The following is a 27,543-nucleotide window of genomic DNA, read 5'->3' on the forward strand; positions in this document are numbered from 1 at the left end:
TCGCCGACTCTCGTTATGTCTGTAACTATGGGGACGTATACAAGTATGGTTGTACAATGTCAGCGTAAATAACTCACCAGTCGCATCTACAGTTTTACAGACACATCCACATCTATATTTTCAAGATGACGATGAACCAGAAAATCAATGAATGTGGTGAGTATTTGTGTTTGGTTATCAGTCACTGGTGAAATTTCATGATAAACATTTGCTAGTTTGTGACAAGTTGTGGCCAAATAACTGGATGATAGGTGACAGAATCTGACAACTGCGCTTTGTGTTTAGGGTCAAGTGATGATTATCATCTGTCCCCATTTGGGGGGTTCCGTTCATTGGTTATGAGAAGCCTTTCAATGATCGTTTCAGGTATTGTAAGCGATTACAGTTTATTTATGAGGCCCACACACATTTGAACAGACAGCTTTAATTATCATCTAAATTCTGATACAGTGTTAAATGTGACCCACCCTGGAATATAGGAGGAAAATGTCAAGAGAAGTGATCACTAATTTATTCTTCCAAAAGCAAATATGGTGGGGACACACCCCAAGCATCATAATGCAAAACTAAATACATGTTCGTGTCCATGGACATGTGCTCAACAGATAGTATATTAATAAAGTTCACACTTATGTGAACCTGGTTCAGGGCTTAGAATTACATAGCAGTGACAATGTGACCTCGTCACGAATAATGATGGAAATATATACAACATAAATATTTCCACAAGAGAAAGTCAGTATTACATTCAGGTTATCAATTATCTGTAATAAATGTTGCTTTGTACAGAGGACAATCAAAATGTAATAAGAAACCCTATATTCTTTACTGAATGGTAGTGTTTTCCCATAATTAGCCTCAAAACAATTGTTTTGGTGCAGTCAGACTGGTTTTGAGCCGTCTGAACAATACCGTACCACATTCATTCACACACCGATTATCTCCCTTTGATGGATAGAAATGTTTGGTGAGAAGGTTTTACGAATGCTTCACTGCCTAGCTGATACAGGTTACGCCAAACTAACAAAATCATATGTCCACAACATTACCAAATGATTCAAACATTCAGGAAAAGTAATAATACATCTTAAAATACATTTACAGTGATATATATACTGATGATATTATGTACTCTAGCTCCAAATATTTACTGAAATAGCCCCTCTTGCCACTGGCGGGAAAAGGACACAGTAAGATAGCGTCATATTCAAATCGCTAAATATACAGTACGCACAGTTTCATGTTACTTAACATATACACGTTTGTGTTCATCAGCATGTGGCGTGAAGATATACAGTACAATGGATATGATAAAGTCATAATTACCTGGAATATAGGAGGAAAATGTCAAGAGAAGTGATCTCTAATTTATTCTTCCAAAAGCAAACATGGCGGGGACACTTTCCAGCCAATGGGTGATCTGGATTTCCATCGATGCAGTTTTCTCAGAGTTGTTTCCCTTAGACCATGGCCAAGTGAATTTCTATCAATTTGGTTGTCCCAGAGTTACTTCCCTTAGACCGTTGTCAAAGTTAACAACGTCCCTTGAAGAAATAATTACATATGTATCTGCCGTATTCGCCAGTGACCGAACATGATCATATTCTCATATTAACAACAGGGTGATAAATCTGTAAGTAAGCATGACTGAATTTGATAATACTGGGAAACTGAAAACAAAAGCAACACATAATTATGGATTTTCTGTGAGATGCAGTTAGATAAGAATGGGCTCTGAGTCCTGTCACCATTGCCTCAACAGTGTATCAAACAACAACGGATTTGTTGGGAAGAGGGTACAGGTGGGAGTCATAAATATGTCCATGTTTTTTCGTGAACTTTTTAATTGTCACCTTGTAACAGCAGCGAGGACTCACAAGTGCTTCTTTGCCAGTGAGCTGATCAGATATGTAACCATACACAGGCAGAAAATTGCATGGAAAATGTTTACTTACTGAAATGCCATTTATTTTTATGTGGAGTCTTTATGTCCTCATGTAACACTGGTAATACCATGTGAAATCTGAAATTAAATACACATTTTAACCATGTACTTACAATGTTTGGTTGTGAATAGGTTTTTCTTGGTTTGGTATGTTTTTAATCTATTTTGTTGTTTGTTATATTACAAACAACAATTTTATTCAATATGTGTGAAGTTGTTGGCAATGCACAAACCCACCGCTACTTTGAGAAATCATGGTCACATTAAAGGTGCTGATGACTTACAGTGACCTATAGTTCATAGAGAATGGCTACATTTATCCTATATGCCTAAACTTATTCAAAGTATTTTGTTGCAGTTTGATAAAAGTAATAGTTTCAGATACAATTCAGTAGATGTTATGTTGTGACTTCTCTGTCAACAGAAGTTAAGTTCCAATTCAGTTATCTTCTCAGTATGTTATCATCAGTAGATTTGGAGGAATCTTTCATATAGCAAACTGCTTTTTTGCTACATGTTTCCTAACATTTTCATATGGTTTATGTCATTTCAGGCTGGTTTTATCATGCACCATTAAGACGCAAGGAAGGAGTTGAGCCAGTTGAAGTTCCTATAACCTCTCAGATTCCAGGTCTCAGTGACCTACCGCCAGAGTTTGATGATAAACCACGTGAAATGTACTTCAAAGACACCGATACAAAGTACATCAGACTTGCAAAACAAGGAGGCAGGAAAGGTGGGTGTGCAACATGCAGGTGTGGTGAACATGCTGGGATTGTATTCCTGACCAGTGTGATGCCAGATACAGGTGTTGTGAAGTATTCGTGATATGAGTGGGATGCAAATGTTGTGACAGATGTTGAATGCATTTTGAATGACTGTTGTGGATGTATTCTTGTCAGGGATGAGATGCAGTTTATACACCTCGAGGATGTATTCCTGACAAGGATGGGGTACAGTATGAATGTGACTTGTTGATGTATTCACGATGGATTTAGATTGATTCAATATAGAGGTGTTGAAAATATATTGCTGACAGGAGCGGGATGTTACTTTCATGTGTGATGAAGGTGTCTTTTTCTTATTACGGGTGGGATACAACATTCATGTACATGGGGTGTAATCATGAAAGGGTTGACAGTTTTGCAGGCAACTTTAATGAATCATCATGCTTAAGGTATGTTGGATGGAACATGCAGTTGTAAAATGTGTTCATGACGGCTTGGAAAACATGACAGGAAGGCAGATGAGTGTAGTGGGAAAGAAGTTTTAAGTTTTGATGGTCACATTTATTCATGATAGCTGTAGGGAATATGTCATTGCTACATACTGATGTGTCATTGCTAGATAATTTTAAATGTGTATCAATTAGGAGCTGTTGTTTTATATTTATGAATTCTGCAATAATACCATTCTGTGATTTATACTCTGAAATGATTTTAAGGTATAATTTTTCCCTCAATAGATCTCCTCACATTTAACAACTGTACCCCCAAGCATCGTGAGCCCAAGGGGTACCCAAGAGTGGACTGGTTCTACCTAGAGGACAATGCTCAGGAGGATGCTGTCAAAAAGGAAGAAACGTAGGTAGCTTATAATTCTACTGGTGTGTAACTCAACCCTTATGGAGACACTGGGTTAGAATATATCTTCAGCAGCCAATACTGGCTGTCACAGGAGACTTAAATAGATCGGATGGTTGGGCTTAGCGATGATGTTGCAAGGATCGTTTCCCAATCCCAAAGGTTGATGCTGATGACAGCAGTCACTGAACTTTTTGGTCCAGACTAAATTATTTACCAGTCACCATATAAACCTGGGTCATCTTAAAAGGAGAAAGTTTCTGTCATATACATCGACCTGCAAGTAGTTATATGTCCTGGGATCGAAATGAAAACTGAATTGTAGGCAGGTGTGATAATTAGGAGATAAACATCATGTGTTGGCCAATTTCCGGGTGTTATTGAGTATTTGAAGCAAGGGAATGCTTTTGGAACCGACGGGGTCAGCCTTCATGATGTTTATCGACACTGTAAACAAAAAAGTAAACCAAAGGGGTTTCACTGTCTGCACTCATTTACATTGAGTATGAGGACAGCAGTGAAGTGTCATCAGCTGGTCGTTTCAGCTAGTTCCCATGGTAGCATCTGGAGTTGCTCATTTGTGATGTCATTCTAACTTTATGTCACAATATGACTTGAATGACGTCACCACTGTTGATGACACAACAAAACAATTGTTTACGTGTCAATACGCAGTGAATAGTCTTGCAGTTTCTGGGAATCTAATACCATTTGATCATGTTTTTCAACCAATCAGATTACAGAACACAGTAACTTTTGGTTTACAATTTACATTATTGATTTTTGAGTGAATGAAAAAAAAGGAAATTACCCAGAAGCAGTATTCCTTGAAGCTGAGACAGTCAGATGTCTCCATTTGTTTGAATATCACAATGTTTTATTGCAACAAACACAGCTTGAAATGTTGAATTTGCTGAAACAGAATGTGATTTTTTTTTATTCTTATCCTTGAATTGAGAATATGTCAAGACCAAAATCAAAATGAATGTATTTGCATAATGAATTTGGAAGGTAATCTTTGCTTTCAGGGTTTATGTCTTTTTCAGGGTTCATATTTTTTATCAAGTAAACTTGTCCAGAAGGCAAAGACTTTTTTCAAGTACAGATGTATTTTTTCATTGCAGCCAGTGGGAGTTCCTGCTGCCGGAATACATGGTTCATGAATCCCAAAAGCCTGCAGTACACTTTGAGCCAGAGAGTGTCAGCAGTCTGAAGCAGAGGCGAGCCCCTTATGCATTTGATCTGACGACAGCATATGAGAGGGAGGGACAAGCACTCACAGACAAGACGGTCAAGCTGCCAGAAGATATAAAAAGTGGATATGGCATCCGGAACAGCAAAGCTCCTAAGCAGGCTCCTCGGGAGCGAAGAGCTGTTGGCAACGCACAAGGGGACAAACCCAAACCCAAATCTGCACAGTTGTAAGTTTATCTGAACAGCAATATCTTAATTCATGGTAATAATCATCTGCCTTCTTGATCTACTCACCCAATTATACAGCTATGATTTGAGGAGGTTAAGGTCAAATAGGTGGAAAGTCTTTGGCCATTTTAGTCCACCCTCAGTACTGTTCATCTCCAAATATTCCTTTATTTTTTTGAGGGACACGTGAAAATTCAGGTTAGAGTTCCAAGTCTCCCATGCTTGTTCTAAGAAGCGACAAACAGGATTGGGTGGTCATGTCATTGTATCCCAGTTACGTAGGATGATGTTCATATTTGTCATAGGATTCCTGGTCCAGATAGAAGGAATAATGTTGGGTGCTGTGTTAAACAACAAACAGTGAGTGAGTGAGTTTAGTTTTATGCCGCACTCAGGAATATTCCAGCTACATGGCTGCAGTCTTTAAATAATTGAGTTTAGACCAGATAATCCAGTGATGAACAAAATAAGCATCGATCTGTGCAAATGGGAACTGATGACATGTGTCAGCCAAGCCAGCAAGTATGACCACCCGATCCTGTTTGTTGCCTCTTACGACAAGCATAGTCACCTTTTATGGCAAGCAGAGGTTGCTGAAGGCCTATTCTACCCTGGGACCTTCACGGGTAAAGAACAAAGAAGACACATCAAACTATATCTTGTCGTCTAACTTACAGAATTTCTTGACATAATGTTATGGAAATCATCACGATAATTACGAAATATATAAGTTAGTGAGATTTATCATTTAATGTCCCACAGGTAGTATGTCACTTTGTTATGATGACATTGAGTGAGTGAGTGAGTGAGTGAGTTTAGTTTTACGCTGCACCCAGCAATATTGCAGCTATATGGCGGCGGTCTGTACATAATAGAGTCTGGACCAGACAATCCACTGATCAACAGCATGAGCATCAATCTGCACAACTGGGAACTGATGACATGTGTCAACCAAGTCAGCGAGTCTGACCACCCGATCCCGTTAGTCGCCTTTTATGACAAGCATGGGTTGCTGAAGGCCTATTCTATCCCGGGACCTTCACGGGTTATGATGACATTTAGAAAATTCTATGATTTATTATTTTTCTGCTTAGCTAAACTCAAGTTAATGCTTGCTCCCTTAACTATTATTGGTGAAAATTAAGAACACCGTTGGCATGAATGATAATCATCGTGTATGGAAAACGGTGGGATCCTGAAGGACGGCTTCAATAACACGTGAATTGAAGGATCATATAAATGTTTTAGCAAATTAACTACACTTTTACTAATAGTGTTCATGCTGTTTTCATATTGTTATTGATGTGAAACTATCTGGCCTAGTCAATGTCCAGATGCTGAGATGTATAGAACTACCACTGCACATAGTGTCTACTCACCCTCAGACACCTCCACATAACACAACTGTCACAAAGATAATTATCAGGGCTCTGTTTCACAAGGCAGTCTTAGTACTACAATGGATGGGCCTACTTTGAAGTATTGGTGTTAACATCACTTTAGCAATACAACTGCATTGAGGAATGGGCCACTATCTTGAGAGTTGCAACATCTCCTGTATTGGCATCAATGGAGTTGTTTTCACATCCTCTTTAGGTTGGAGGGTTGGCCAGATGGTTAAAGCATTTACTAGTCACATCAGAGATCCAGGTTCAAATTTTCCCATGTGGGTAAAATGTGTGAAGCCCAAATCTGGTGTCTACTCTTTCACTCACTTCATCTTGAATCACACATTCGTCCTGCAGGTCTGTGAAATTGTTGTATAAGTCTGCTAAAAATCTTATATATGATAGTGTTTGCATAAAGTCCAACACTGACATGAGAAAACAACTTGGAAGCTATTGATGTAATACATTGTGGACATTAATACAAATTCTGCATGCTTTTGATAGAAGTTACATTGCATTTGAATTTTAGGAAGAGGCAGATGACTGTCTCATTAAATGCTCATTTTCAGAAATATTGCTTAGCGTGAATACTAAATAAAATGGAGAACATATGGTTTGAGCCCTGAGAAGTGTATGTCTACCTACAATCTGAGGACATTTTTACCACAGGTCTAAGGCTACAGGTGAGCGACCTGCCATGGACAAACTGTTGTCCTATGCCTATGACAAGGAGTGGCATGGCAAGATGAAGGACCTCCGTGAGAAGGACAAGCAAGACAAGCACAAGGTGGGAAATAACAGTCTCAAATCTGAGTATAGAGACACCTTCCAGAAGTCAGGCGGGACCACTCGGACCAGGTATGCTTTCTTACACTGGTACAATTCTGTTCATAGTAACGAAACTGCAGGGGAAAATTTAACAGTGACTCAATAATACTCACAAATATTACATTAAATATAATTTCCTTAATTCTTTGACTTTATTTATTCTGTATTGTTTTTCAGGAGAGATCGCACAGTAGATATTCTCTCTGAAAAGATTACTGACAGATCATCTCCCAGACAAAACACCATAGAGGAGAAAGAGCCATTCAAACTTACAAAGTAAGTTCTTTGTTCGTTTGGTATTTGGGCGAAGCAAATGTTTTGACAATTTGTTTGTGGTTTCAAGTGCAATATTAGAGATAATATTAATGTGAAGGTGATTTGTAGTGCAGTTTCGTTAGTGTCTGTTTAACACCACATACAGCATTATTACAGCAATATGATGGTGGTTTGTAAATAGTCGTGGTGTACAATCCAGAGATTGACATCTTGAGAATCAGTCAATGCAGCTTGGATTTGATGACATGTGATCACATATTAATGGCCTCTTATGACAAGGCATGGCATAGAAACAGAGCCATGACCTTTTGGTACTACTAGACAGCTTCAAACAATTGTAGAGTGAGACCTCTGATATCCAGACACATTAGTTTTTGCATAAATCGTCCGGATAACGAGTTAAAGTAAGTTTGATATTAAGTCTTTCATGAGTTTAATTATAATGGTATTTACGCAAGCAAGTTTAGTAATCTGTTTATTACTCTCCAATGCAAATTGATAGAAACTGTGGCTACACTGCCTACAGTGTGAGGACACTCAGCTTTCCATGAGTCAGGTCTAGTACCATTGCAAAGTATCATTAGTACTGTGACGTCAAAACTGTGAATCATTATGACGTCTTATGTCTAGTGGTATTACACTAGTGTAATATTGCTGTAAAAATACTACAATGCAGTATCTTCCACTGGAGATTAGGAACATCCACTATATTGGAAATGTATGTTGTACTGATAGGGCAGTAAAGATGGAATTATTTTTCAGGTTCAAGAATGTTCCAGCCCGTATTGACACTCACCAGAAACCAGACACACAAAGGAGTCAGGCTGCAAGTGAACAAAAACAAGACTCAATCTAACTTCAGTCCATTTTCAGTTTTCCTGTTTACATTAAGTTATGTAGATATTGCAAGGCAATACAGCATGTTTCATCAGAATATGTACATGTGTCAGTGCTACAGGACTTGAATGTCTTTCAAAATAGGATGCTTGTTGCCCTCATGTGTACATTTGTTCAGTTGTCAATTTCGTCACTCACAGTACACTGATGGTGCTTTAGTTTCTAATGTTTACCATAGAAACAGTAAGATTCCACAGAGCCAATACCAGAAATGATTTGATTCATTTTGTTGTTTTACAATTGCCTTTTACCATTTTCGTCACTTCCACAATATGTATCTACGTTAAGCATTTCATACCTGCTTGCAGACAGTTTGTCAGAAGAACTGTTAATGTTTTTGTTGAATTGTTTGACAGAAAGTATTTGCAAAGTATTGATTTTAATACCTCTTGTTAGATATTATTGTCAATGATTTTTCCTTGACAATGTTGTTTCCTAAAATGATACATTACTCAGAGGTTATAAACCAACACATTTTACATTCCCGTCTAAACATCTTCCTTGAGCAACACAGCATTATGACTGTAATCACAAAAGGGATAGCACTATTTTTGTATCATTGGAGATCATGATTTTTATTGTGATATTGATAAGTTTGATTGTTTAATATCCTTTGCCAAAAATTAAACTAATACCTGAATTTTGTTGTTACTTATCTGTGGCAATGACAACTGCAGCTGGTGATTCTGTTTCTGAAAATGTAGATGCTGGATGAGAAAATATTGGAAACACTTCCCAGACACAACTGAATCTGTCCACCAAAATTTGTTTTGCCATGCAATTCAAGTAGGAAAATGAATTCTATCTAAGACAGTGGTAGTATTCAGAACATTTTGAAAGGAAAGAAACACTTACAGAACATCAGCATAGAAAACTTTGGAAAGAAAGTTTTTTTTGAACAGCTAAAGCCTTTCCTGACAATGCATGACTATTTGTATTATTAATGAAGAACTTTCACAAATGGAAAGTACATTACACATTCTACAGAATGTGAACCACAATAATATTTCAAGGCCCATTGGTCAAAGTGAGTGAGTGACTTTAGTTATGCTGCTTGTAACGTTGGTCCAAGAATGTATAAAACAACAAAACTGTGCTGACGTACATTTATTCCAACACTTAAAACAATTATTTACAGTCATGGACATTATTTATATCATACCCTGAAATAACACTCATCAGAAATGTATTCAGTGGACATATTTCTTGTGAACCTTTAAGCATGAAAAAATACAACATCTCTGGCTATACAAGTCAACATATATTACAAGTTCGTACACATTCATGGAAAAACATTCAAGAAATTGCATTGGCATTATTTGTTGGAAGACATTTTGACAATAAAACTGTATGTATTTCAGAACCTTAATAACTGGCAACAAATAATGCAACATAAACACTTTAATCTGGAGATTGTTGTGAATGGCGCATGATAAAAAGAGCAATGATGAAAAGGACATAACCCTCCCTCTTCTATTGGTAGGTTAATATCAGTGGCAACTCTACAATGTCAAACATAGCATAGGAAACCTAGCATTTGCTTACAAACATGATGCCAGTGTTGCAGCCGGATAGTAGTCACGTGAAGAGTAATAGTGGACTTGTATATATATATTTTTTCAGTTTTGCATGTTACTGATGGATACACCATGGGTTAGCTATGTTGCATTATGAAGTGCTTTTGTTTCTCAGTACATTACCTAGCTAACCAGCTATATACATGTGTATCAGGAAATAGGATTAGTTACTAAAGCTGTTGGAGATTTAGCCACATGAACAAGCTAGACCTGTGATGGCTGACTTCCTGATATGTATAATGTTAAGCACACAACCACTAGGGATGGAAGGTGTTGTCAGGTCAAGCCACTAGGATGGTTAGGATCAAAGATCTGCACCACTGGAGCTTTTTTCCCCATTTTATATCACTACAATAGAGTTTGGTGTTTAACGGAACTAGCTGGCATTCATAATATGTACTTAGTTTATGTACACAGAATACTTATCAAAATTTGGTCTCTGATTGTGTGATATATTTTTGTCAGTATGCCTTTCACTTGAAATCTGACCAGTCATGATGATTATAATGTCTGTAAAGAAATACTGTAAGCTTATTGCTAAATCAACTTGATTTTCCAAAATAATGTATCTACTCTCAGTTATAATTTTGATAAAAATGGTGAAATGGAAAACCCCCAATTCTGAGGGTTACATTCCTTGCATCAGCCATGTGGTTTAAACTTATTGCTAAATCAACTTGATTTTCCAAAATAATGAATCTACTCTCAATTATAATTTTGATAAAAATGGTGAAATGGAAAACCCTCATTTCTGAGGGTTACACGTCATGTATCAGCCATGTGGTTTGGAGAATGATGAAGACGTACATGATGTCATGGTTTATATATGTAAGGACACTGCCACCTGGCATTCGGAGTTACAGGTCACTAAGACTAGTGAGCTGTCATGATACAGTTATGCAAACTTGATAGGTCTATGGAGAAGAATGGACATTGGAATCATGTAGTCATAGGCACAAGGTGATGCTATATGGCAAACTGAAGTAAGCCCAAGTAGAACATTGATTTATTACATAAAAAAGCATATATACTGTCAAGACTCAAAACTGAAACAAGCGAAAACAAACTCACACGTATCTAGCATCCTTTAGTAATTCAACAGGTGTCTAATCAGTGTCATATTCTTAACTTTGTTGCAGAAACTACAATCACAATGCCATAAGTGCACACAGATGTTTTTCACACAAACATACCATCTTATAGGCTTTTGTGCTTGTAAGAGGGTCACTTCCGGGTCTGGGATTAGAATTTGAATGCCTATATATACCATCTAACTAATCACTGTTCATGGTGTCTGTGTCATGATACGATATTACCTGAGGTGAATTCTTAATATAATGGTGCAGTCTAACAAAACATTTGTTAAGTTCATTCATCTCAGGCCACTTTTTATGAGAAAAACAGTCTGTCCTATGTACATGATTATGCAGCCTCCCTATGTCTACGGATCTTTTCTACTAAGGGTTTAAGGCACTGTGATGGGAACTCACATCATCATAGCCATTAGTCACAAACACACATCACACAACCACTGCAAATACGCGATTCTAAATAGTTTTACATGTTTTATAACAACCAAGTAGAAGCTGTAGGTCTGTGTGAAAACATGTACCATCCTTTCTTTTTCATGGGAAAATACCTTTATCTATTGTTTGCATATAAACTTAAAAAAACCCCACCCGGCTGCTTTATTATTTCAACAATTAATCTGATATGCTATGTGAGATGAACTATAGTACAACCAAAGAATCCATGTTCTGTTGGGTGGTATATTTACTACGTGAGTGAGTGAGTTGATATTTAACGTCACATCGGCAATATCTCAGCCATATCGTGACGATGTTTACTATGCGATGTACAGTGCGATGAGCCTGGTATGTATAATTTGACCACGTTGTTTTATGGCTGACATATTGCCGATGCGACGCCAATCAGTCATTCACTCATGCATTCTCCTCGACATGCTGGTTCAAATCTCCATATCTCCTCCATGTTCCTTGGACGTCAAATCCTGGCAGAAGATGTGCAGTTTCTCAACAGTTCCTCAGTCTATCTGCCTAGGGAGTGGGGTCACTCTAGGTCCCCCTGAGTAACGAGTCCGGCCGTGTCATGTTCCACATCTTCCGTCGGATCTAATGCTCGCGGAGTGGGCCGGTTGTCGGCAGTTCCATTATAATGTTTTTTGTCGGAATGAAAGGCGTCGATGACATCTGACGCTTGTTTTGGTGGTTCAAGAGATGAGTGTGGTATGGATATCGACTCCTGGGCGTGTAGGCTGTCGTACATGGGGTTACAGAAGTTGGTCGGTGAGGTAGGGTCGTTTATACTCGAGACGGGGTCTGTCGACGACTCCTGTTAAGACATGAATAATAATCAGCAGACCTGACAATTAAAAAATCATATAGCTGTATTATTGTTGAATGCATCGTTGAAAAACAAACAAAACCTACTCAGGGCACTTCAGTGGTTTCTTCCAGGAAACAAAACACAGAAAAAGAAAACTGAAATAAGCAAATCAACCCCCCCGGCGCAAAAAAAAATAAAATAAAATAAATAATAAAAAAAATAAAAAAAATTGAAATAAAATTAAAATTAAAAAAAAGGTAAAAAAAAGAAAAAAAAAGAAAGAGAAAGAAAAATCCCAAATTGTGCTGTTGAATTTCCAAAGCCACTTAGGCAGAGGCGGTTACTTACAGCATTCAAGCCCGTGGCGCCGGGAAGGTCGTACGTTATCCCCGGCATCCCCAGCTTCCCGTCGTGGTAGGACACCACGCCCTGGGGCTTGTTCTCGGGGTCGGACGACGGCGTCTTAGACAGGATTTTTTTAAAGTTAAAACCATATCTGAAACAGAGACAGCCGTGTAACACATGCCCACATGGTATTGAGTCCCGTCACGAATCTGTCACTGACGTCTTTCAAATAACGGAATCTACTGTGTTATTTCAACTGCTGCTAATTGGCAGTTGCAGTAACATGTCCTGTAGTTGGAGATTACTATACCATGTGTAGTGATTGTATACTGCAGAAAGCTCGAGCATGCGCAAAACATGAATCTTTACACGTGTACAGTGTGAGTTATACGTTATTCATTATACAATTCTCTTGAACTCTCGACTGTGCTTGTCGTAAGAGGCGACTATGCTTGTCTTAATAGGCGACTATCCTTGTCGTAAGAGGCGACTAACGGGATCGGGTGGTCAGACTCGCTGACTTGGTTGACACATGTCATGGGTTCCCAATAGCGCAGATCGATACTCATGTTGTTGATCACTGGATTGTTTGGTCTCGATTATTTACAGGCCACCGCCATATAGCTGGAATATAGCCGAGTGCGGCGTAAAACTAAACTCACTCACTCTTGAACTCCCCTAATGGACCATCGTCCGTGGATACCACACCTGTCAACAGTCTTCTGATATATGGTCGTTTCTTGTCTCCAATTCAGATCCTATATTACAATACCATTCATTTAAGGTCCTGAACCCGATCCCCAAAGCATTCGTTATGTTACGAACTGTCGTAAATATATAGATCATCATTGGCTTTGTGGATCGGATCCCAGGTTACGTAATTCCCAAACATCGGTGCGCATGAAGTGATACGTACTCACGAGTGAAATGGGTTAATAGAGGGAATAATAGATTTATTCAATTGACAAGCCGCGCTCGCAAAACACACTGCTACTATTTCTAGAATTTTCCTTGTGCGGCAATGCGTTCTCTGCAGTCCTGAGAACTGAAACACAGTTTTCATTTACGTACCCTTTCCTCCGTACTACCAATAGTATGACGACAACGAGAACGATGATGACAAACACCAGCACTATCGGCACTACAATGGCAGCTGTGCCTGAAATATGAAGTGATACAGACGTGATTCATCTATCTATGATTGCCTATACCATAGGTTTTTGTGATTTGTTATACGGGTTAAAGTACAGAGTATAGGTTCTTGTAACCAGTTACATGCCTATGGAATAATGTGTTGACCATACGTACTTGTATCATCCTGGGAAAGGTGCTGTGGCTGTATATTTTCGCAGTATTGTCCATAAAAACCTGAAAAATATGTTTTGTAATTATAATGAACAAAAAAAGCAAATGTAATTTATTTTTAAATTTTTCACATTTGATATGCAGAACTTCATCTTGGATTGTGACTATAGAGCCGAGATGTCTTTCTTCACCTGCTATACAATCACAGCTGTAGGTGTCGTTGTCAGCGACTTTCACACAGGTTCCAGCGTTCCGACACCTGCAGCCTTCGGGAACGGGGATCTCGACTTCTTCAGCTGACAGAAGAATACGGGGGAATTTGAGTCAGACATGGCAAAACAACATTGATAGCAAAACAATATTTAGCTGTGGAATTATAGGTAAGTGGACCCAATATTGAGGTAATTTCGCATCAAAACAGGACATGAAATCTTTGATGAAGATTGTGACTGAAGAAAGGACCGTTCATAACAGTACTGTTATATTGGAGACTGGAATTCACGATCAGAGGATTTTGGCACGGCTAAGGGACGTAATTCTGTATAGCAAACATCTCTTTTTATAATGACAAACATGTCATTTGAGATTATGTAAATGTGTTTGTGTCTCAAAGTAGAGAAAAAGGTGATAGAGAAGCTGCATTACGTACCTGCATCACATATTGTTTCACTTGGATCAGCAAAGTTGGTTCCATCAGGACAGGCACAACGGAACCCGTCAGGCACGAGGAGACATAGGTGACTGCACGTGGCTTTTGCGCATGCGTTCTTTACTGGAAGATATAAAAATGATTCCCTCAATATCATGGTAATAAATCGTATTTGCGTCAATTAGAATCACCTTGGCTGATCAACATTCAAACATTGTGCGGTTTTGGTATGTTTAGCCTTTGAATCTACAAGGAACTCCGAAGTGAAGCTCAGTGAAATAATTCTACAGATCTGAATCATCGAGAAATTTAAGTCCGTGAGTCTGAAATACAGTTCTGATATTAAGTCGTACTTGTAAGGTCATATCTGTTGTAGTGGTATATCTTGATCCCTGTGGGCAGCACTAGGCCGGTCTGAAGGGTCCTGTTGTCCCCTAGACCAAGCTTGTTCATGGAGATGATCTGCCCTAGTTGCTGAACAACAACAAACAGGCGACCCTCAAACACGTCCAGACTCACGGGGTGCAACAGATCTGAAAATATCCAATATGTGATGAGTAAAAACCCTTTCATGAGATGTATCTGGTCAAAGAAGACAGATGTGTACACATCCAGCCTCAACGTGTCTAACATAAAAGATATTAAAGCTTGACCGAAGCCATGTATGCCATGTCTTGTACCGAAACGTGAATCATGGGGAATTGATCACGTATTTGATTCATGGGTGAAGTTACCAAAGTTTAATTCTGGTGTCCTCATTCGTGATGATGTTTGCACAGTGCGAGCCTCTACTCACTCCTATAAGGCTTAAGACTTGTGTTTCATGGAACTTAACATTGTACTACACGTAAGATTTAAAGAGGACCTGGCAGTAGAAGTATAAGACGTAGCTGGCACACGAGAGCTGTTACACATGCTCAGATGTGAGGAATGTTGTAACGAAGATAAATTTTGCAGCAACACCACCTCATAATTTGACAAACAGTTAAATATCTCACTCTTTGCTGTGACCACCGCCCTGTCCGAACCGTCTGCTTTCATGGACTCAATAACGTTCGCCTTCGCGTCACACCAGTACACACGGTCACCCATGAAGAAGTCGATTGCAATACCGATGGGCCGGCCGAGTTTGGTTGAAACCAGAACGGTCCGCTTGTCTCCAGTGGTCCATGCACGTTCTATTTTTGGGTAGGTTCCACTTACATCTGTCCAGTAGAGAAACCTGCAAGAGAAAACAATATTTGTCAATATTTGTCTCCGTCCTTGTACCGACCTGGGGGTGTATAAATGATACGTCTGTTTGTTTTCAATGGTTTAATGTACTTCCAAATGTTGGAACGCACATTACATGAGAAAGTTTAAATCACCGTTATAAGTTTGTTTTATAGTTGTTGCTGAAGATCGGTTCTAATCTGGATCTTCACGAGTAGAATGGAATGTCAGATGGACGTGGGTCCATATTCAGCACAGACTGGCATGGAATATTAGGACTCGTCGTCGGAATAGTACGAAAAGGTTATACTTAATTTTATGTATTCTGATTAAGTGACTTACCCGAGCCTTGGATTCACAGCAATTGCCGATGGGCTGTGAAGGTTCTTGTTGATAATGGTCCTCTGGTATCTGCCATCAGATTTGGCAACTGACACAGTCTTCTTAACGGAGTCCGTCCAGAAGATGTTCCTGAAATAAATGCATTCAAAAATATAATGACGAGAGCAATATTGACAAGAGCAACGGGTCTTCGGCGTGACGAGCGAACTTTTTAACCACCTGGAAGGCACTACCCCGCAATACAAACATACCCACCGAGGGTAAATGGGTTAAATTTGATTTTATTGATGACACCCTGATCTCCTGAAACGTAAGTCAAACAAAGCTTGACCGTGTCACACCAATAGAATAACCACATATATCAGCAGTATATAATGTAGTTACGGGTACTGGTAGTTATGGCCCACATGGTGGCCATGTTATCATAGCTGTCACGACAAACTGTTACCACTGGTGTTCCTTACCTGACCGGGTATCGTGTATCGGGTATCGTGTATCGGGTATCGGGTTCGAATCCTAGCAAATGATCCTTACGAGTAATTTCCATCGCCACATCTTGGTTTGGACTCAACGTCCCCCTCCCCTCCGTTATTTCAAACTTTGTAACTATTAAAGCGACATGAAACTTCAACCACAAGTAATAACCTACTTTGCTACCCAGTCTATTGCCAGACCCTCGGGCTGTTGGAGTCCGGATATCTTCAAGCTCTGAGCGAATCCCTGCATCGTGGCCTCTTTGGGCATGGCTGCCCGCTGTATGCTGCGTTGTGACGTGTCAGTCCAGTACAGGAGCTTCCAGGCGGGGTCCACGTCCAAAGCATGGACTCTTTGTCCGGCTACCACCGCGTCCGTGTACTCCTTGGTGCTGGTGCGGTACTGGCGGACCTCGGAACCCATAGCAAACAGCAAGACAGCGTTTCTCTCTGTGGAATAAATGTTTGTTTGTATGGTAATGTCATTACAAAAACATCACAAGAACAGGAGGGCTGCGATTCATTATGTGGAATAAACGATTGTTTGGAGAGTAACACGCAGTTGACTTAACAACAACAGGGTAGGGTTTCCGTCTGTAGAAAAGACCCGTGTTTGGATGATCACACCATTAACGAAGAATTACAGGAACAGAAGGACATTGATTCTTTCTGTGGAATAAACAATTGCTTGGATGGTAACACTCTTTTAATGAAGCATTAAAGAAACATCAAGGGATTGCGGATTCTATGTCTTTGCCTTCTCTAAATTCATAAAAATCCGAAAAGCAAATTCAGGTACCAGATCCACAACACAGGTAATTCAAAGCACATTCTGTTGGTCAGAAGATTCAGATAATTTACAATTTGAATTATAATCAAAGTTTTTGACGTATATGCAGTAAATATTATTTGGACACCGAAAGGCTAATGCGGACAAATACTACCTGAGATGAATCTTTTTACAAACACGCACCTTTGGACTTGCACAGAGTGCCTTTTCTGTTGGTGTCTACGAAGCCATCCGCACACTGACATTTGTGGGTGCCCTTTATGTTCTGGCAAATCTGTGGACAACTGTTGCCCCATCCGGCACATTCGTCAATATCTGCGATAACAGACACATGGCGTGAAAGTCCTGAGCTACACAGAGCCATGAACCATCACGAACAATAATTTTACCTAGACGCTTTTTACGGCACAGGATGAGGTCACACAATAGGTGGAAGATCTGCAAGGTCATTCATAACCTGTTCAATAATTGTAGCCTTAAAGTGATGTTTTGGAGATGCTTATTGATCGTGGTTGTGACATACTACTGAAAGGACCACACGATTATTATCGTAAATATGAAAGAAAGAATCAGGTGGTTCGAAACCGTTTTGTCTTCTAGAATCCCTTTTACGGCATTCGCACAAACAGATTAACTGATAAATGTACAGATCGTTCTTTGGGATGCACAGCGAAGAAATGTTCTGAATGACTTAACCATTCTAAATTACTGGAAGAAAAATCTAACGACGACGCTAGGATGATGGGGGAACAGTCACCTTCGCAGGTCTTTCTGTCGTAGGCGGCGATCTTGTAGCCTTTGCGGCAGCTACAATAGTAGCCACCCTCGGACAAGTTGGTGCAGTTTTGTTCGCAGCCACCGTTGGAAGATGAGCAGTCCCTGACACCGACGTCCTTGTCTGTAGAACATGTACAAACCACAAATCACGTATGCACCCACTATTACGTTTTGTGTGTATTACTCGCGTGTACAGGTCAGATGCACCTAACTAAGGCACCTACTATCACAAAAACTGTTTCATGAAAGTATGAAACAAATTTTAATGCTTTACATAAACGTTGTACTCACGACATCCTTCCTCGTCTGAGACGTCTCCGCAGTCGTCAACGTTGTCACAGACCTTATCAGCGTCCAGGCATTTGGAATTACGACACTTAAACTGATTGGATGCACAGATGGTTGTCTTTACAGTACCTAGGAAATATGAATAATCTATTCAAAGCATCTGGCCAAGGACAAACAGAGATAATTGCTAAAGTAGGCCTTGGGAATATTTCCAAAAAGTTCCCTGTCTTAGGCAAAGGGATTACTGAAAGCATTAATATGGATAATTCCTTGTCGTAAGCACGGGGATATTAGACAAGGGGACAGTTTAATCATAGGCACAGGGATGATTATTGGCAGTAGGCACATGGATAACTCCTGATATTCCTGGGAATATTAGGCCTGGGACTATTTCTGATCTTTGCTATGAACATGATTACTGAAAGTAGGCATGGGAACTGTTCTGATCACAGAGACAGGAATTATTGATGGAAGTGGACACATGGGTAATTTATCATCACAGGGATAGGTGTGAACTGAGGTCTCATATACTCGACAGTCAGCTTAAAGCATTACGTAGCCTTGATGTTTCCATACTTACACATATTCGACCTTTCGTCTGACTGGTCCCCGCAGTTGTTTACGCCATCGCATAGCCGCCATCTTGGAATACACTTGAAATTGTCGCATCGGAATTTGTCATCAGAACACTCCATGTTTTTGCAGACTTCAGCAACCTCGTCGCTGTTGTCGCCACAGTCGTCGTCTCCGTCGCACTGCCAGTTTGTAGGGATGCATATCTGGAAGATCAAACATGTTGACATACAGGGTTCGTTATACAACATATGGTTGACACAAATGCACAAATGTACATCACACTGCAATAACGTTGACAATGTGAGTGTGCATCACTGCAAATAGTTGACACAATGCAAATATACGTCACTACAAAACATTTGACATACTAACGTATACGTCGCAAAAAACAATGGAAGTGTTCGTTACTGCAAATAGTTGACACAATGGACGTGTTCCTTACTGCAAACAGTTGACACTATGGAAGTGTGCATCACTGCAAATAGTTGACACAATGCAAGTATACCTTAATGCAAATAGCTGACAATGGGCGTATATGCTACTGATGGGAACAACAGAAATCAGCTACATTGAAATTATGAAACTTGAACGATGATTTACAAATATTAATGATTCCCTTTTCTTTCATGAAAAATATCAATTGTGAGACTAGTTATGCGACACATAGAGTTTATGAACGTTTCAATGCTATTTACATGGTTGCTACACTGGAACTTGTTGTCAGGACAGTAGCGGCCACTAGGGAACCTGGCGGTGCAGTTGAGCTCATCGGAGGTGTCTTTGCAGTCCCGGCGTCCATCACACACAGTCTCCAGGCTCGTGCAGTACCCATCTGTGCACGTGAACTGGTTGTCCGCGCACACGTGAGTATCTGAGGGAGCAGGCAAAACAATATATAAACATATGGAAATTCAGTAAAAATGAAACTGATGTTTGTAATTTTATTAACAAGAATCAAACAGAGTATATATTTGCTAATTTGAAATATATTTTAGTTGCCAATTTATAAAAAGACAAGATGATGATATGCGTCCGATCAAGATCACTGTACTGACGCATAGTGATGTGTCTGAATATGTGCGTGTGCGTGTGCGTGTGCGTGTGCGTGTGCGTGTACTACATTCAGATTCATTGTGATGCTTATATAACATACCAAGGTTTTGCCCCTCCACACCCCTTCTCACACACACACACACGCGCGGGCGCGCGCGCGCACGCACAGACACAGACAGACAGACAGACAGACAGACATGTAATGACTCCAAGTACCAGACATTGTTTAATACCATTAATGCCTACCCCAGGCACGGTAAAAAGTGACCTCTTCTAACGCGAACAGGGATCGAACCACGGACATTCCCCTCTCCGGACAGACGCACTATACACTCGACAACATGCCTTGTTAACATACCATTAGATATTACCATTGGTGACCACTGGAAACGAATCTGACAATTGCTGTAACTTTACCTGTGCATATCTTTGGGTCCTCGTCTGATCCATCCCCACAGTCGTTGTCATGGTCACACTTCCACTGTCCCTGCACGCACTTCTTGTTGTCACACCGGAACTCGGACTCGGAACACTTCCTGTATTTGCTCTCTAGTGATAGAGACACACACCACACATATTATAATAAATTTATTTTCCCTTTGCACAAAATATATAGCGTGAAAACTGGTCACTACATAATCACCGCATTCGTTTAGTACTCCAAAAGAAGTTACAGAGCATCGGATTTGTAAATAGTTAACTATCAAGAAGTTAAGGACCACAGGATTACTTTATGTCACTATAATTAATCTCTAATTAAGCTATCAGATTAGCAATAGCAATATGAAAGAATTCAATGGTCCTTAACCGTTTTTAGCAGTATGATAAGGGACTTGACGCTATTATCTATCATTCCGGACATGTCCTCCAGCTATGTTTAGTCTTGGCGAATAATTAAGGGACCAGTGAGTGAATGAGTGAATTACAGTGAGAGTGAGTAAGTGAGTGAGTGAGCCAATTGAACCCATGTCGGGAAATCCAGCCCGGATTTTCATCCTCGGAGTGACAGAGGAACGCTTTACAAGGCTACCCCACTGCTCCTTTCATACAAAAAGTGCTCATTTCCTTTTTTTAATTACTTACCACAGTTTTCGCTGCCTTCATCGGAGTTGTCTCCACAGTCGTTGTCAAAGTCGCACAACCACCGCTTGGGTATACAACGTTTGTTTTTACACTGATAGTCGCCAGTTGGATGACACACGGGACAGTTCTCCTCAAGCTCGTCGGAGTTGTCCCGGCAGTCGTCGTCGCCGTCGCAACGGGCGACGTTGGGCACGCAGCGATAGTTGGTCTTGCACCTCCACCATCCGATTGGACACGCACGGTTCTCTGATAGCGGAGAGAAAAACAGTAAAATGCAACAGACATTCGGAGGATGAGTAGCTGGTCCCATGATTTCAGAGCAAGTCAGGGAAGTGTGGGAAGGAAATCAAATGTAAGGCAGATCGTAAACAGAGCATTTTGGTGAAATCCATGAGTACGGGTGGACCCACATCAACATCTATGCAGATGAAGAAATCGTCGTTTTTGGTTTTCAGCTATCCAGCTACATGACAGAAGTCCGTCATTACACAAGTCTGGACCATGCATTCCAGTGAGTCACATCGACCTTCTCAATTAGCATATAGTCACGACTTGCATCAGATCTGATGGTAGGTGAAACTGATAGAGCATAATGTAGAAAGCTGTCGTTGCAAACCTGGCACTAGATTTTATCAACACAGTGAATAGGCTTCATATAATATAATCTCTTACCACAAAGGAATTCCTTCTTTTCGTCAGAGTTGTCACCACAGTCGTTGTCGTAGTCGCACTGCCATGACGACGGAATGCACCGTCCGTTGTCACACTGGAATTGGTTCGTTCCACATGTATGATTTCCTGCAAATAATGATACTATGAGGTATGTTTGAAAATACAGATTAACATTTTTATAATAATATATATATCGAATCTATTTCAGTATTTCGGTGGTGTGTTTCTACGCAATAACGGACGCGCAAGTACATCATAACTGGACAATACTTCGTGATACAATTTGGAGTATTCTGCAACAACCCTGAATGACAGATGTGCAATACTTGTGAATTGGGGATTACAACAGCGAGCGTAATTTTGATTACATATGATAGCCGTATTATGTATCTTCCTATTGTAAATCGAATTGTCCATCTGTAAGCCAAATCGTTCATGACATAGGTCAGAGGAGCTGTTGATCACATATGTGAGCCGAATTGTTGATTACCTGTGTGACATGAACTGTAAATTAAATGCTTATGGTCGATTCTAAACAAGACATATGAGGTGCAGTATGGATTACTTGTGTGAGAAGAATGGAGAACACTGGGTGTAAAATCACACGACTAACCACACGAAGCTTCATCAGAGCCGTCACCACAGTCGTCGTCTCCGTCACAGCCCCATCGTCGCGGGATGCACTTGTTGTTGCCGCATTTCAGCTGCCATGTTTCACAAAGTCGGCTGTTGCAGTTTTCTTCATCTGAACCGTCACCACAATCGTCGTGAAGGTCACACACTCTGAACGAGTAGGTGCAGTTATGGTTCTTGCACTGGAACTGGCCTACTGGACAGTGGCTAGCCGCTTAAATAAAAAGAAACGGTTACAGGAAATGGCAACTGGGCGAGTGTAGTTTTACGCCGTTTATAGAAATATTGTGGCAGTATTACAGGAAATGTTTCACATACAGTAGCCATGTGGACAACGAACTAGCTCTTGGCGTGAAGAGTTACACTTTACCCACTGTCCTAAACGTTAATGATCAAGTACGTTGCTGCTGCTACTTACGACAGTCCTCTGGTTCGTCCGCTCCATCTTTACAGTCCTCCTCGCCATCACACTTCCACAACAGGGGCACACAGCGGTCATCGGTCGCGCCGCACCGGAACTGGGTGCTGCTGCAGTTGGCCATGCATGTCTTGCCGTTCTGTGATAACAGGAAGTCGTCTGGGCATGCGCAGGTGTAATCACTCCCACCGGGCGCAATCAGACAAAGATGAGAACAGCCGCCATTGTCTGAGCCACATGGATTGGGAGCTGCAACCACATTTCTATGTAATGTCATGTCTTCAGATATGAAGTGTTCAGTTACAAGTTTCTCGAAAGTCATCTTCGGCATTCTGTACACAAAAGAGCTGTGAAAAGCATATATCGTGCCTTATGTATATACCTTGTTTCGTCCTGAGAGAATGGTATATAAGAGGTGTTTAAGGTTTAGTGTTAAGCTGCACTCAGCACTATTCCAGCTACGTGGCTGTGTTCTATAAATACTCGGATCTATGCGAGACAATCCTTTGATCAACAGCATAAAATCGATCTACGCTTAAGTATACGATGACATGTATCGACCCAGTGAACGGGCAAGACCACCCCATCCCGATAGTTGCCTGGTACGACAAGCAAGGGTTACTGAAGATCAGTTCTAATCCGGATCTTCACGGGTGGTATATTATAAGTTGTTCACTGCTCACGAGGGGACCATGGGTGTTAATTGTGAACTGTTTGAAGCATGACTTTGGGATCGAACACTTCAGCCAACCTGTGTGACTCAAACGATTCGAATCTTGCATCTTGCTGTTTTTTCCCGTAACGTAAAGTCGCCGCGATGTAATTCCCCTTTCTTAATATTCACGGGGACTACATTTGAACGTTTTGTCAAAATGTATTTATTGAAATGAGAGGCAAATGGTTTCGTAGCCATCGCTAGATATGGGGAACGACACAAAGAAAAAAACTCATCGATTTGCATTCGTAGAAGAGCGCTCAGCCAATCAGACAGCGACGTTTATATGTGAGGTAAGATAAATGAGGACGTTTGACAGGTAAATATGACTATATATACCTGTTTTCTGCCTGAGTGGATGGTATACATGGATGTCCATAGGTCGGTGTGTGATATTTCGCATCACCGTGTGGTTGGCGCCGGTCAGCTTATTAGCATACTCGATGGTAAGATGGTTCCAGTCGGTCCAGTACATAATCTCCTCAAAAATGGTCATTGCGAACGGATGGGGCACTCCTTCTATTACCGTATGTCGGTTCGTGCCGTCAAGGTTGATGGACCTGTCAAAATAGTTGTTTTTGGTATTTTCTAAAACCACAAGCAGCAAAGAATACATTCTTTATATGACACGCTTTATTCCTACCACGCCTGTGTCCTTGACCTTGGTCAATCTAAATTCACTACCTATTATACTGAAATGTAGTTATCCCAAATCGCCAAAATATCCAAGTCCCACCTAAACAGATAAAATATCACTTTCAGGTTTCGGAATGTTTAACAAAGATTCTGTAAAATGCCCAGCAAAAGAGAGTAGATACAAAATTGGACCTGACCGAAAAAAATTGGAAATGTTTCAGTGCTGAAAAGCGGTAGCCGAAATACCAGAAGCTTACGGTTAAAAGTTGCAAACTTGTACATAAGTACCAAATATGCCACGATAAAAACCGCTTAACTTTTAGCCTCTATCATACAGGGGATATGTTTTCTCTTGGTTAAAGTGAAAACGTTTCATATTGAAAATATACAAAAATAAGATGTTCATTTTGTGAAGTTTCTCTTTAAAAGCTACTTGGGGAATCCACACGCGTAAGGCACTTACTCTATGATATCTAAATGAGCGTCGGCCCACCACAGTCTGTTCATGTCGTAGTCGATGGCGATGGCGTTAGGCCAGCCCATCTTCTCCGTGATGTAGCTGAGGGAGAGGTTCGTGCCATCCAGACCCATCCGACCTATGTACGGCTTCGCTCCCCAGTCGGTCCAGTACATGTACCTGAAAGTGTCATAACAAATACCCTCCTATAATGTAAGAAAGGGTAGTGTGTAGTGAGCCCATATTGCGAAGCCATCTGTCTTCCAGAGGAATCAGTTCCAATTCCTTAATTGTCATGCTTCATGCTCACTGTCCCTCACGGCTGTTAACCTACCCTTACCCCTACCCCTAGCCGACCCCTAACCGTAAAGTGCAGTCAAGAGATTATATAATCTTGATATGTATTTAATGTCAAATGTTTAAAGATCTAGGTCAGAGTATCAAGAAAAAAATCCTGGGTGCAAATTCGTAACCACACAAACACGTCACAGAATTAATCTTCAGTCTCTTTGCAGAATTTCTGCCTCATCCAATGATTAAGTATCAGTAGGTTTCAAAAACAAGCTAAACATCACTGGACACGACATGGATCAAGGAACTGTGTACATTAGCTACTTTATTAGCAATATGTGACGGTAAAATGTGAAACTGCTGTCATAAAATTCTGAGGAACCTAAGATCCAGCAAATTTATATTTTCATACTATCCAATAACATCTGAACATGTCCTCCATGTGCGAGGCTGATTTAGTTCATTGGCATTTAAAGGAGTCAGCTCGTACTACATTCTGGTTCAGTTGTGATACAATGCATCTTGGCTAAAACGACTGGTACAGGAACAAATAGTGATTAAGGGTATTCACAAAACTATGTCTCTTTGAACATGTTTATGCCCGGCAACTACTGACTTGTCTTTACATACGTTCGTGGGCGGATGCCAACAGAGGGTCAAAACACACTTATGTATTCGCGAACACGAAGGTCACTGTTTCACGATGAATAATAAAACAGTTGCTCATAATACATTCGTTCCCGTTCAATGGATATTCTTCAGACCCAGATACCTATGAATTTGGAATAGTTATTCTGTTTGGGAGCCATTGATAGCATCAATGCATATATGCGTTATTACAATTTGACATCGCTGTAATGTCACCAGCCAATCCATTGTCAGAGATATTTCAATCCTTTGTTAAATGCCCACCATGAGAATATATGTCATGTACTGTGTTTTATACTACCCTGTTTGAGGAATAGTAAGCACATTCCTTGGAGTTTCCTGTCGTGCTTGCTCCTGATAAAAGCTTCAACGTGTTAGAGCTCTCGAATCTTACCCGCCAGATGGATCCACAACCATGGCTCTGGGACGTTCCATGCCTCTCTTTAGAAGGGTACGCCGGTTTGTGCCGTTCAGCTCTGCCACGGAGATCTCTATGTTTTTCCCGTCCAACCAGTAGATTTTCCTGTCAGTCATATTTCCGAGATGAACATGTCATCCTTTATACTGTCATTACAAGAACTGCAATGGTCTAACTATCAATAGCAGTCCAACTGCTCACATTTGAACTTGAGCTCTTAAACAAATATATGTTGGAACACTGTAACCTATCATGAATAATCATCGTATAAGCAATAGTCCTGACATCTTAAAGATGGCTTCAAGGCACCGAAATTAGTTGTGGTGCGTTGTGTCCCTTGGTCAGATTGGTATCCTATTATCTAGGCTTCGAATTTCAATTCCTACGATTACCATATACATGTACATGCGGGAAATAACAGGAATATCGTTCAAAGGTGTGTTAAAAATCATCCTACGTTATAACATTTATACCTTCCGATCCAGTCAATCGCTATTCCTTCTGCACTGGGAACGTTATGCCTTAGTACTACTTCAGAACCTGTACCGTTGAGGTACATGCGGTAGATTCTGTGTGCCTTGACATCGGAGAAGTAGAGACGATCATCGCTGTAGTCGAAATCAAGAGCAACTATGTTCTGGTAACCTTGTGTGACCCGTCGGTAGTTGTCTCCCTCTATTGAGAGTTCCCGGATGTAGTACCGGTTGGCAAATATCAGCCAAGGTGTAATATCTGGAAGTGAGTGTCAAATATATGTAATGATGTACATGTACACAGTAAAATACAATGGATACTTATTTCATGTCTCACATTTAATTTAAATCAACCTTTCGTAAGCGACAACATGTTTCATCTAGGCCTTGGAGAAGCCCAGTGGATGAATCGTTCGCTCGTCATGCCGAAGACTCGGGTTCAGTTCCCCTACATTGCTACATTTATGGCATCCTTCGCTGTGATGTTGCTGGAATATTGCTGAAATAAACTCACTCAGGCTTCATATCTATTATAATCATGTGTTACTTGTTAGAATTGTATGTTAACCTCATCTTTAACAGGGCGGTTTAGAAGTCATGTGTTTAACGCTGTGACTCGTTACGAAGAAGTTCCGTGTCCGATACAGTCCCAAATTCAGTCCCATGACTCGCCACTCACTGTCGGTTTTTTTGCAGGTCCTGCCGTCGGCCAGTTTCTGGTAGCCTTCAGCACACTTGCAGATATAGCTGCCCACTGTGTTCTCACACAGCTGACTGCAGACGCCCGGCTGCTCCACACACTCGTCTATATCTAAACAGGCAACACCCATATATGTTAGGATTATCGGTAGATTTGTAATGTCAAACGCATTACATTTGTGAAAGCTGTTCACACAAAATACAACTAAATTAATTTTCATTACTTAATTTGAAAATGCATTTTAAAGATATGGTTACATGAGACGTCCGAGTAGGGATTCGGCCCTTTTACACACGGTCTTTTCTTTGATGTTCCATTGGTATTAGT

At 40.4% G+C, this 27,543-nt stretch overlaps 2 protein-coding genes across 4 annotated transcripts in view; one reads left to right on the plus strand and one right to left on the minus strand.

The window, feature by feature from the left end:
- Positions 1-5: 5 nt before the first annotated feature.
- On the plus strand, positions 6-8,979 carry LOC137298053 (uncharacterized protein C7orf57 homolog). The gene is made up of 7 exons (XM_067830102.1): positions 6-156; positions 2,499-2,681; positions 3,411-3,528; positions 4,653-4,949; positions 7,008-7,196; positions 7,344-7,442; positions 8,205-8,979. The coding sequence occupies exons 1-7, from the start codon at positions 126-128 to the stop codon at positions 8,296-8,298; spliced, it is 1,011 nt and encodes a 336-aa protein (XP_067686203.1). The 5' UTR covers positions 6-125; the 3' UTR covers positions 8,299-8,979.
- A 454-nt stretch (positions 8,980-9,433) lies between these two features.
- LOC137297940 (low-density lipoprotein receptor-related protein 2-like) overlaps positions 9,434-27,543 on the minus strand; it is an 82,213-nt gene continuing 64,103 nt past the window's right edge. For all 3 annotated transcript variants that reach the window (XM_067829932.1, XM_067829931.1, XM_067829933.1), the window contains 25 exons: positions 27,196-27,327; positions 26,517-26,775; positions 26,020-26,148; positions 24,693-24,866; positions 23,933-24,153; positions 22,879-23,127; positions 22,441-22,674; positions 21,828-21,953; positions 21,156-21,401; positions 20,490-20,621; positions 19,715-19,890; positions 19,024-19,222; positions 18,447-18,572; positions 18,136-18,276; positions 17,562-17,693; positions 16,765-17,038; positions 16,116-16,244; positions 15,560-15,783; positions 14,915-15,094; positions 14,562-14,684; positions 14,104-14,208; positions 13,916-13,975; positions 13,679-13,766; positions 12,611-12,758; positions 9,434-12,268 (listed from right to left, as the gene is read on the minus strand). In XM_067829932.1, the coding sequence (XP_067686033.1) occupies positions 11,987-12,268; positions 12,611-12,758; positions 13,679-13,766; positions 13,916-13,975; positions 14,104-14,208; positions 14,562-14,684; positions 14,915-15,094; positions 15,560-15,783; positions 16,116-16,244; positions 16,765-17,038; positions 17,562-17,693; positions 18,136-18,276; positions 18,447-18,572; positions 19,024-19,222; positions 19,715-19,890; positions 20,490-20,621; positions 21,156-21,401; positions 21,828-21,953; positions 22,441-22,674; positions 22,879-23,127; positions 23,933-24,153; positions 24,693-24,866; positions 26,020-26,148; positions 26,517-26,775; positions 27,196-27,327 (4,289 nt within the window). In that variant the 3' untranslated portion in view covers positions 9,434-11,986. The remainder of the gene's footprint in view (positions 12,269-12,610; positions 12,759-13,678; positions 13,767-13,915; positions 13,976-14,103; positions 14,209-14,561; positions 14,685-14,914; positions 15,095-15,559; positions 15,784-16,115; positions 16,245-16,764; positions 17,039-17,561; positions 17,694-18,135; positions 18,277-18,446; positions 18,573-19,023; positions 19,223-19,714; positions 19,891-20,489; positions 20,622-21,155; positions 21,402-21,827; positions 21,954-22,440; positions 22,675-22,878; positions 23,128-23,932; positions 24,154-24,692; positions 24,867-26,019; positions 26,149-26,516; positions 26,776-27,195; positions 27,328-27,543) is intronic.

This window comes from Haliotis asinina, chromosome 10, assembly GCF_037392515.1.
Source record: "Haliotis asinina isolate JCU_RB_2024 chromosome 10, JCU_Hal_asi_v2, whole genome shotgun sequence".
In the NCBI taxonomy this organism is placed as follows: Eukaryota; Metazoa; Mollusca; class Gastropoda; order Lepetellida; family Haliotidae; genus Haliotis; species Haliotis asinina.

Coding starts and splice junctions, on each gene's coding strand:
- LOC137298053 (XM_067830102.1), top strand. CDS start 126: ATGACGATGAACCAGAAAATCAATGAATGTG. Junction 7,197..7,343: donor GGCGGGACCACTCGGACCAG/GTATGCTTTCTT, acceptor ATTGTTTTTCAG/GAGAGATCGCACAGTAGATA. Junction 7,443..8,204: donor GAGCCATTCAAACTTACAAA/GTAAGTTCTTTG, acceptor ATTATTTTTCAG/GTTCAAGAATGTTCCAGCCC.